The sequence below is a fragment of the Aphanomyces astaci genome, assembly GCF_000520075.1.
Source record: "Aphanomyces astaci strain APO3 unplaced genomic scaffold supercont1.9, whole genome shotgun sequence".
Classification (NCBI taxonomy): domain Eukaryota; phylum Oomycota; class Saprolegniomycetes; order Saprolegniales; family Verrucalvaceae; genus Aphanomyces; species Aphanomyces astaci.
Window position 1 is genome coordinate 1451422 of NW_009798272.1, and position 11755 is coordinate 1463176.

At 44.9% G+C, this 11755-nt stretch overlaps 3 protein-coding genes across 3 annotated transcripts; 2 read left to right on the plus strand and 1 right to left on the minus strand.

The window, feature by feature from the left end:
• Positions 1-16: 16 nt before the first annotated feature.
• Positions 17-1467, plus strand: H257_05250 (hypothetical protein; the record flags this gene model as incomplete). The annotated part of the gene is made up of 1 exon (XM_009830051.1): positions 17-1467. The coding sequence occupies one exon, from the start codon at positions 17-19 to the stop codon at positions 1415-1417; it is 1401 nt and encodes a 466-aa protein (XP_009828353.1). The 3' UTR covers positions 1418-1467.
• Positions 1468-7423: 5956 nt separating this feature from the next.
• On the minus strand, positions 7424-7684 carry H257_05251 (hypothetical protein; the record flags this gene model as incomplete). Its single annotated transcript, XM_009830052.1, has 2 exons — positions 7424-7546; positions 7604-7684. 2 exons carry the CDS (start codon positions 7682-7684, stop codon positions 7424-7426), a joined length of 204 nt encoding a protein of 67 aa, XP_009828354.1.
• A 1179-nt stretch (positions 7685-8863) lies between these two features.
• Positions 8864-10205, plus strand: H257_05252 (hypothetical protein; the record flags this gene model as incomplete). Its single annotated transcript, XM_009830053.1, has 2 exons — positions 8864-9396; positions 9449-10205. 2 exons carry the CDS (start codon positions 8864-8866, stop codon positions 10203-10205), a joined length of 1290 nt encoding a protein of 429 aa, XP_009828355.1.
• Between the last annotated feature and the right edge of the window lie 1550 nt (positions 10206-11755).

Below are 11755 nucleotides of genomic sequence, written 5' to 3' on the forward strand. Positions count from 1 at the left end.
CATCGGAACCCTGAGCATGCCGGGAAACTACGCCAAGGTCGGGTACGGATGGGCCACGGCCGCGCTCGTGTTTATGGCGGCCGTCAACATTTACGGCACGTTGTGCATCTCCAAGGTGCTCCTGGTGGCCCCCAAGAGCGTGCGCACGTACAGCGACTTGGGTGAGTTCTGCCTCGGTCCCGTGGGTCGCTGGTTGGTGCTCATCACGCACATGTTGACGTGCATTCTGGTGCCAATTGCGTTTTTGGTGCTGGGTGGCATCATCTGCACCATCATGTTTCCGAATTCGTACGAGGGAGAGACATGGATCATCCTCATGGGCCTGTCGCTGCTGCCCGTGTGTTTGATCCCGACGCTGAAAGAAGGCGCGTTCGCCGCGGCGGCGGGGGCCATCGGCACCATCATCGCCGACTTCGTCGCGTTGTACCTGTTGGTGGACAACATGAGCCCCATCCCAGCGGGCGTGAGCACCCCGTCGCCCGACGTGAACTTCGATCGAATCGCCTCTGTATTTGGCAGTTTGGCGTTGGCGTATGGCGCGGGGATTGTCATTCCGTCACTGCAGCGTGAACACTCGCAGCCCGAGCGCATGCCCCGTGTGATCTTCTTCACGTTGGGGATGATTTCGGTGCTGTTTATGGCCGTGGCCATCTCGGGGGTGTCGGTTGTGGGGTGCCAGATCCCAGGCAACTTGCTGTTTTCGATCGCCGGGACCCCGACCAAGCTAGGGTTTACCGCCAACCGCGGGGGCGTGATCTTGGCCAACTTATTTATGCAATTGCACGTGACGATTGCGTTTGGCATCATCATCAACCCTGCGTTTTACATTCTGGAGCGACTGTTGCTGGGGCTGCACCGTCATTTGGATGCGATCCAGGAGATCGAGGGCGGCGACTTTCAAGCGAACGACACCCCCAACGCCGAAGACAAGACCATCGAGACCTCGCTCAACAAACATGACTCGGACGAGCACGACCTCGACTCCAAGACGTACCGCCAGCCAGGTGTGTACCCCAAGGTCGCGGCGCTTCGGACCGTCGTGATTTCTGGCACCGTGGCCGTCGCGTGTTTGTGGAAGGACCGTTTGTTGGACTTGGTGGATTTCACGGGCGCGTCGTGTATCGCTATGTGCTGTATGGTTCTGCCCATGGTGTTTTACCTCAAGCACTTTGGCAACAAGGTGGGCAAGCTGGAGAAGGTCTGGGCCGTCTTTGCGATCTCCATGTCGCTGTTCTTGGGCGGGTACGAAACGTATCAAAAGGGCAAACCCTTGTTCAACCCCCCCGCGAAAGCCGAGGGGCCGGAGGCATGGGACGCGGTCAAGTTCAACTTTTGTCCTCCCGGGAGCAGCTACACCCGCATCGTTTACACCAACGTGTCGTACCACGCCAACTTCAATAGCCCAAGCAGCTTGTAGTTTCACCTTGATTAATCTACTAACGTATTGTCCTTCTCACGCAAACCCAATTTGGATCAATCCAATACCGTGTAACATATATAGATTTGGACAGTGGCGGGGCAAGTATTCGGATACGGATAGTGTAAATTTCAATATGCTTACAATAATCAAGTGTAATAATCCAAATATATAATTTTACAGAGGATTATATCATTTTACAGAGGAGTCCAAATCTATATGGCTGTCTAAACCAATATACGTTACACGGTAGTGAAACCGTTTTTGAATGAGCTTTGCAATATATCTTGAATTCACTGAAGTACAGGGAGGTGCGGGAACAGGGCACAAACACATCACTATGAAGTATTAAGGGCCCTTGACTCCATGCATCTTTATTCAAGTTGTCACGTGCGTGTCAACCAGGAACTGAATCTGCCAATTCCACGGAATCAAACGACGTGTGCGTCCATGCGGGCAACTTTTACATATTATTATTATTCGCTTGAACATCTTTATGTTGATATTTGTATAAAGTATGCGTATTTGTATTCATCTCCATAATTTTGCACCAACGATTTATACATCCTGCAGATTGCGTACATGCGGGAGAAAGGCGCGATGCAGGTCAGCGATTTCTCAATGCATACTGCACAACGGGTCACGAAACTCTCCATTCCTCATAACAACAACCAATACTATCAAGAACACCTTATTGCATGTCGCCTGAATCAACAGCTGTAGAGAAAGACACTTTGAACTTGGCAAATTCGTCGTATTTCAAGAACAAGCGTGTACATGCGGGTAAGATGCCTCATGCCAGAGAGAGCTTAGACCATGCTGCATAGGCTGAGCTCGTAATGGACTATCTTGTAGTACGAGTAGTATTGTCCTAAGTATTACACAGCTCGAGAAAAGCGTCATCAAAGTTCGTCCATTTTCGATATATGCGCATGTCGTCGACATGTCGTCCGAGTACCACAAAAACATGCATATGCGCAATAAAGTAATGAAATATCCGGACCTGTTGTGTTTTCAATGTGAAACACGGGCGAAGTTTCAGAATGCAAGCATTACATGTATCGCACATGCAGTGAGCGATATAAAACGTGTCAGTACAGCAGCCAATGTCACTCTCCAACAAGTTGGATGACTACGAAGATACTCCAGTTTCGCTTTCGCCAATTATGAATGCCTCGATTTTGGCCTTCCATAACTTCTTGTTAAAGTTATGATGAGTTTTCGCCAGTTCCCGCATCTCCCAGTGAGTTCACTGCCAATCTTCAACGTTTTATTTAGAAAACGTATTCATTGGCTGAACCATTCAGAAATCTTGTAAAGGGGGGGATTTAGAATGGATTTGCAAAGTCTATTCGATTCTACTGTCAACTCCAATTACGAACCGACTTGACAATATTTGTTGCGGTTGTCAAATCGTATTAGTAGTTTCGATTCACAGTTTGGTGTCATTTCAAAAATAATATAACGTTTTACCCGATCAAGTTGGACTTTTTTTCCAATTAATATGGTGATAAAAATTGTAAAACAGTTCCATACAAATACGAGTTGTGGATAAAATGCACAAAGTTCAGATCAATGTGGTTTTTGTTCCAATCAAAATGGAAACATATACTGCACGTGAGTATACTATTGTAAAAAGCAGTGAACATTTCGGGCAATTCCACCCATCTCACCTATCCTCCAATGAACATGCGATGTGTATATATGAAATAAACTATGGTACCAGATTTGCACCATATTGATTGGAACAAAAACTACATTGATCCAACCCTTGTCAAAATTTATATTTTATATCCAAACCACATTAATTGGAAAAATGTCCAACTTGATATGGTAATGGGTAGTATTCCATTTTCTCACAAAATGGGATTAACTATAATGCCAATTTCAAAATGGAGGTAAAAGGTCCATTTGTAATATGGCGTTTTGGACCTCAAGGAGTAAATCCCACGTGGAATTGTTGGATCATTCAAACGCACGATAATGGCGTACAACCGAACGACGATGGCGGCCTGCGACACATGACGGAGACTGAACGGCCTACCGATCATGAGACCATGAGCCGACCTCTAAAAGGCTAAAACACTGTAGGTAATTCTCCAGCGCAATGCACGAGGAAATTCGACTTTGAATTGTTGGATTTGGATAAACTCAACAAGCAAGACATGTTCTATATTTATCAGATTTATTGATATTCTGCCCCAAAATTATGATTTGGGCCAGAAAAATGTACATCAGGTATTGTGGATTCGATACGAATTTCCAGACCCCGTCGAATCGAATCTCGCCGCCAAATCGAATCATCAAGCGACGGTATTGGCTAATCCATTTTTGAGTGGATTTGATTGGCTCTTTCAGAAATGACAAGTATATTAAACCAATCAATCTGGCGTGATTCAATATTGATCAGACAAACCAGGCGAATTTTGGAAGTTTATAGCGATTTCACAATAAACGGATATATAGAAATATTCAGGCCCAAAACGCCATTTTGGGGCCTAATTCAATGAGCATGTCTTGCTTGTTGAGTTTTTACAGTTATCCAAATGTGCATTGTTGGCGCATTTCTTTGGACGAAATGATTAGTTTACAATAGACTAGAAAAAATAGTTCGTATTAATACTGTATATAGTACAGGGAACGACGTTGAATAAGAACGTGAGAATTTTGGCGCAATAATTTTTGAATTAACCAATCACATCATCTAAATAATATATCAAGATTCTGATTGGCTCATTCGTTGCCGGCATAATAATAATAAAAATCGAGTGCCACTGACCCCCAAAATCGAATTTGAAAGCTAAATGACTGAGTTGCATCACCAGACACCATTGCAGCGCATCAAACGCCGCATCGACCGAACATTGTCCAGAAGCTCACTGTCATAGCGACTCCTGAGCGAACGAGCTACTCGTCCATCTGCTCTATGCTGACTAGAGCGGCATGAATGCTTGCAAGTTCGACCGTGTAATTATAAACGTGCAACAATCGATTGTTGTATGGAAAGTCCTTGCACAATTGCGTTCGCTCATTGGTAGCCATAACTACGTTTACAGCATTCTAATTGGTTAATCATATTCAAACAGCAGCTCCCAACTCCCATTGGTTGCTGAGATATCCCAAAAATGTGTGCGTTCCCTGAATTATGGCCATGAGTGTATGGCTGGACAATCGAACCAATCCGTTGTTTTATTATTATTCATTACAGTATATAGTTTATTGATTTTAAAAATTACCTGCCATATCATATTGGCCGACAGAGGGGGCAGAATGTCTTCTGCATGTGTGTTCCTCCATGTGTAACGACGTCAAAGCATTGGTCAACTCGATACCTCCCCAAATTGGAGTGCACGGCTATTCAATTGTATTTGTGAATGTAATGGTGAGGCATTTGCATGTTGACTTGTTTACGAGGCAAAAATTTCTTGAAAATATACTATTTCAAGGAATGCCAATTGCGTCGATGGGTTAGCCAAAAAAGAATAAGCAAACCCTTCGACACCACTGACTATAGGTGTACTACAGTGGTGGTCAGTCAAACCCGGTTAGTGGACCTCTCTGAGTATTGAAGATTTTGTATGGGTAGTGGGATGGGTACCAAAATATTTTAATAAATTTTGTTTGTTCAAGTTCTTGGGAAACAATCTCATCGATTTACAATTGGCTTCAATATTTCAAGTATCGTCATAACTGTATCGTTACAGTGTACACGTCAAAAATTATTTTTAAAAGGTTTAGGTTTCAAAGCTTATATTGATGAAAATATATTAATATTAAAATGCAACAATTTGATCCATTTTCTTTTTTTAATAAATTTTGTTTTCAAGATAATTTAAATATAGCTATTAATTTTTTCCACTTAAATTTAAAACAATATTTTTAATTTTTTACACATATTATTATTATTATTATTAAATAGAATAATTTTTTTAAATAAAATTAAAACAAAATTAATTATAAATATCTCTTAATTAACATATACTACGTATAACGATTCACAACCACCGTTGAGGTTGTAATCTTTTCCCATACACCGATGGTCCACTTCACCATTGCAAGTGGCTTTTCTTGGGCACTTATATCTTCATCACTTCAACCCACGTCTTCGAGTAACCACGCTGTCTTGAACATCGCCTTCAGTGGTTCCATGCCCCAACGTCCAAGGGTTGGCAGCGGCTTGTCGATCTCGGGGGAGTGTCTCCACCACCGTGAACATCGTATCCGCAAATGCGAGGCTGGTGACACGTGATAATCCAGGCTATCCACCAATAGGACCGACGCTTCTTCAACATGCTGCGCCAACAGCTCGTCCAGGTAATACTTCTACACACGCTCGTCTCTCCAGGTGTTATCTTGAACAGCGTAAACATAGCCACTTGGATACGTTGGCAGCTCCCGAGTCTCAATCATGCTGCAGGGTTTTCCTTTCACACTGAACAGTAATGGCAACTCCACACCTACATAGCCAGTTACCCCTTACAGATATTAATGACACTATTGCCATCAGCTCAAATCGTCAGCACAGCTGTAAGATCTGCTGCCAAATCACGGCAGGAGTATAATCGTGACGACAACGGTATGAAAACGTCGCCTAAATCAAATACATCATTATTCAATTGTTCCCAAACACAAACGCAAGCCTTCAGCACACGTACGCACTCCCAACGCTACTAATGGGCAAGTCCAAGCAACACCCTCCGGAGATTCGGGCGTTGGTCGTTTCCAAGCACCAGGATGGCCGAACAAGTGCAGAAATCGCACAAGCGCTAGCCATGCCTAGGTCGTCCGTTAAGACGATAATCAAGGCATTCAAATCAACTGGTCTTTTGCATGCTGCACCACGATCTGGACGCCCACGAGTGACCACTGAGCACGAGGACCGCATCATTGTTCGTGCCGTCAAACAAAACCGTCGCCTCAGCGCGGAAACGCTACAAGAAACATTTGCGATATTCCATGACAAAGACATATCGCGGACGACCATTCGCAATCGCATCACCTCTGCTGGTCTTAATGGTCGAGCTGCACGCAAGAAGACCTTCTTGTCAAAACTGAACCGATATAAGCGCTTGGTGTTTGCCAAGAAGTACTGAACGTGGACGCCAGAGGATTGGGAGAAGGTTATGTTTACTGACGAGAGTCCCTTTAACCTAACTGGGTCCTGCGGGCGCGTTTACGTGTGGAGAAAGCCTGGCGAGGAGTTCTTGGACGCCTGTGTTGTCCCAACGTTCAAGAGCGGACGGCAGACTGTCATGGTGTGGGGTGCTATTGGCTTCAATGGAACTGGGACATTAGTTGTTATCGACGGAAAAATGAAGTCTGCGGACTACCTGGAGCTTCTGGAGGACCAATTACCGGACAACTTTGCCAAATTGGGCTTGCCCCTCGACTTTGTCTTCCAACAAGACAACGCACCGATCCATAAGGCCAACATTGTCATGGGTTTTTTGGACGAAAACGCTATTCAAACGCTTGACCACCCCCCCCCAAAGCCCCGACCTCAACCCCATTGAGCATGTTTGGGAAGAAATTGCTCGGAAACTTCGAGTATCGCCCGCATCTTCGCTTGGAAACCTGCAATTGAAAATTGAGAAATTCTGGGATGAAATTCCGTTGGATTACATCCGGAATTTGATTTGTAATTCCGTTGGATTACATCCGGAATTTGATCCATTCTATGCCAAAGAGATTGCAAATGGTTATTGCAGCCAAAGGTGGCCATACGAAGTATTAATGCTTAATGACTTCAAGTTTTTTTGGCCTTTTCCAAAATTGGACTTAAACTTTTGGACAGTGGTACTTTGTTCGTTCCACGCTAAGTTTTTATTGGTCAAAACATTCGTCGAATTCATTCTCGCATTTGATTGGTTAACGCAGGAGCTTTCCAACGAACACTTTCGATTCGTCGCTCCCCAAATATCTTGTGAGATATTCCAAAAATAGAAAATATATGCAGCTGGACTTAAACTTTCCGTACCCACTGTACATCTCTTCCTTGCGCCGCTTTCACATGTACGCTAATATGTTGTCGGTGATCGGGGTAAGTTCTTTGTGACCTTGCCCACCGAGGGTTGCATGTCGTCCATGCCGTGTGCTTGACAAGGTCTTGGCTTCCTTCAAGCGCCAGTCCTACCATGTGGAGTACGCTATGTTCTTCATACGACAGAACTGGCGCTCGTTGGAGACGTTGAACATGCTGAACTCTGCAAATGGCACCTTGCGTTGCGCATTCGTGTAGCGCTCTTGTCGGCGCTTGGGTTGCTCCATCGTCGAAATGAAAGTGAAATCCAAGTCTGTGGGGTGGCAATTGAAATCTGTTCAAATGTCCGGTCTAGCTTTCTATTGGTTGCTCAAGTACTGTTGACGTCAGACATATATTTGTCCAATCAATGCGCACAATTCTACCTCGGCATATGTGAAATCTAATTTATTTTTGGATTGTTGCACTAACCGGGTTTGACCGACAGCCAGTACCATTTCAAGGCATGCCTCATCATCATGATTTGGCCAAAGCAAAATACAATAACTGTAAGTTCCTTCAGGTAGGGTGCCTTCCATTAGGGGGAGTCAATTTAGGAAAAAAATCAATTCTTATTTTCGATTCTACTTTTTACTTTTGCTTTTCGACACAAAAACTAAAAGCAACTTGAAGTTGGTGGAGTCTTAGGTTAACTGATATACTAGAACGTAATAAAGATATGCTTACTTTATACAACGTGCAAATTTGTGTTTGGTCGGTTTGGTGGTCAATGTGTAATAAATGGCTTCGGTGTTTCCGGTAGTCGGGTAAGAAAATTCTCACCATAGCCTGGAATAAATTCCGTTGGACCTGATAAAACCTAAATGACTGCAGACTCCCAACATGATGTATGCCCGCGTGCAAAGTAGTCTGCAAACTCCCAGGATATTTAACTACCCCCCCCCAATTAATTGAGTAACAGCGAACAGTTGATCATAAGAAAACCGCTGCGATAAATTATGGTTGATTCAAAATGGTCAATATTACACAGCACAATGTCCAAGTGGATAAACCTCCTCGTTCACCAATTGATGATTGGTTCTATTTTTCAAGGGATTTACGGACACCGATTGACTGATATTAGACATTAATATCCAATCAGAAGCGCCAGCATCCTTGTCAAAGAGTGGGACTTTTTCAAAAACCTTTTTATTACCATAGACCTCCTGGCGAATGAAGTGATATCAACACAGAGATTGAGTATTAACTTGTGCAATATAACACCCCTTTAATTTTATAAACTATCCACATATTGACACGTCATTTCAATGAGTACATCATCAATTTTAGGCGATTCACGACTTGAACAGTGATTATCCATCGACTTGCCCTGGTGTCTTTTCTAGAATGCTCAGTAGATTGGCGTTTTAGTCGATCACTTCTGAAATTGCTTCATATCATCCAAGGTCATCCGCTACTCCTCGTTCATGCCGAGCCAAAGCACCACGACACCAGCAAAGGGACTCCCCTCTGCCCGCACGATTACCAAAGCAGTCGATGCACTTGCAGCAATTGACGAACGCCGACTATCCAAGCGTCAGCGATTCTCGATTGAGTCCAATGATGCAACTGCTGAGGACCTTGACTCTGCCTCGCCCGTCATGGACCGGTACATTGCCGCCAAAGGGGTTGAAGTTGTTCACTCCCTCACCAACTTTTCGGCATCCGAGCTCAACACGCTGTGGACCAATATCAAGCCATTCGTGACGAAGAACTGGAACGTCGGCAGTGGACGCAAATGTCCTGTCACTGGGAAGGACATGCTCTTCATGACTCTCGTGACGCTTAAGCACGGGGGCACCTGGGACATTCTTTCCGCCAGTTTTGACGAGGGTGCCGCAACGTTCAGCAATCGCATCAACCAGTTCATTCGCGTTCTCCATCCATACCTGGTCCGCAAGTACATCGACGAGCAAGGCATAAAGTGGACAATGCAGCAGCTTGCCGTCGCTGGCCTGCAGTTCGCAACCCACAAGTCGGCACTATATGCCGTTGACGTCACCTTCCAGCAGACAACTGCACCCGCGGTGTCGTTCGGCGAGAAGAAGAGAGAAGAAGACGTACTTTTCCAATAAGCACGGCCTCTATGGACACAAGGTTTGGGTGTCCGTTGCACCGAATGGCTTGGCAATCAACGTCACGGATTGTGCTGTGGGCAGCACGTCGGACTTTGAAATGTTCAAGGCCAACTTGGGCTTTCACTCGACTCATCTTGAGAAGCAACCGAGCGACACCAACGTCAGCGACAACGACGCGCTGCGCGACAATTTCCCGAGTCAATGGTCCGTCCTTGCGGACAGGGGGTATCAAGGCATCCAAGAGTACGTCCGTGGCTTCACGCCGTTGAAGCGCCCACCGCACGGACAGCTGACAATGGAGCAGGAGCGGGCCAATGTTAAGTTGTCGTCAGATCGTGTGATTGTGGAGAACTTCTTCGGAAGGCTCAAGACGCTGTGGGGTCTGGCGTCTGATAAGTACACGTGGAAGAAGGATGAGTACAACATGTACTTTCAGACGTGTGTGGCCCTCACCAATGTCCACATTCGGTTCAATCCTTTGCGGAACATGGACGGTGAGGGCTACAATCAGTACAAGAACCGCTTGCTCTCGATTGGAAGCAAGATCAAGACCAAGAACTCGTCCTCCAAGGCGAAGTATCGCGAGAATCGTAAGGCCCGGATTCAGGCTGTGTTGGGTCGTGCAAAAACTGGCTACACCAGCGAGGACTACAACATTGGCTATGAAGGGGGAGACGATATCTTCGATTAACTTCAGTTCAATATGCATTTTTTCATAATGTATTATTTGTGCAAAAATTTTGATTTTGGGAAAAACTTTGAACCCGGGGCCCATCCACCACCGCCTAATCGTCAAACCGACATGCTACGCGCCAAAGGCTTGGCTTATAACTTGCTCAATCGATAAAGTCATTTTGTACCTCCACAACTTAATTTCTTGCTCAGGTTTTGGCAAGTAGCAATCCAATGGAGTTTGTTCTTTAGAAGGATAGTGACTACCTTCACGATTTAGTGATGTTCATATCCCTGGAAGAATTCGTTGAAATATACAAGAATTCATCAGGAGTTTCACTGAACTAGCACTACTTTACGAAACAATTTGTTTGTAGCAAGTATGTTTGCCCCAACCGCTAACCAGTCAGCCCTGCTCCGTTCATACCTCTGAGGCTACGCAGAGTGTAGAACAACTGATAAACTAGTTCTTTATAGTACCCGCTAACTACAATACCATTCTCACACGTGCAAAATGCCGTCGACGTCGAATGCGTCCAACCACTTTACTTTCAGTAATACCTATGGAGATGTCAAATGTTAGTACAACGTAGTACTCCGGGAGTATTGTTTTTGAAATGTTACAGATAACGACGGAAATAATTGCCAAGTGGTACTACGCAGAATTTCGGAATATTAATATCCAAACGCAATCACTTGAAATTTGGATAATTTCACACATTCTGGCCAATCGGTGACTATTTTCACCACGACGGCACGCATGATGTAATGTCAACTTCTTATCAACAAATAATAGAAAATAGCAATTATTCTGTATCACGACCACCCGTATATTCATAATATCCAACAGAAACAAGTAATTAATTGTGAGTATACTCGTCCCCAGTTACCAAATGCTCAACGATTGACTGTTTAATGTAGATTATAGAACGCTATAATAGAGACTTTTAGCAAGTGAGAAATCTTGACTTTCCAGACTTAAACTTCGATTCGAACTTCGAAGCTTGCAGACTTTGCTCGGAAACAGTCACACTTTTGGCCTCGAAGTCCGCAGACATCTGACTACTTTCCGAGCCAATCAAATTTCTCTATTGAGGTTTGCTTGCCAAAATCTCCAACATGCTCCGACTCGCTTCAGCCGACGCATGGGTAGTTAAGACTATGTAGTGTTAGGATAGTGCACAAGCGCGGGTATGTACAGTGATGCAGGACGCTAGTCTGAATTTGTAGCTCAGGGCTGCACATCACAGTATACTCCCTGCCGCCGCGCACCAAGCCGCCGATGATTGCCGCCTGATCACCCTATGCCAAGGCATGGACGACGGGCGGTGAGCTCGGTCCTGACTACGTAAACCTGTGTTTGGTCGCCATGATACTTGACGGCCAAACAGAGGAGAATCTTGACTCAAGATCCTCAAACTTCGAAAGCAGCGGGCATTAGGACCGCTGAGCTAGTCCGAGTCCCAACAGTCCAAAGCGTTTGATGACTATCGTTTTATAACGTCGCACATGATACACAAATCCACATTCTACACGCCCTTATGTGTCTCTCGTTGAATTGCGCGCAAT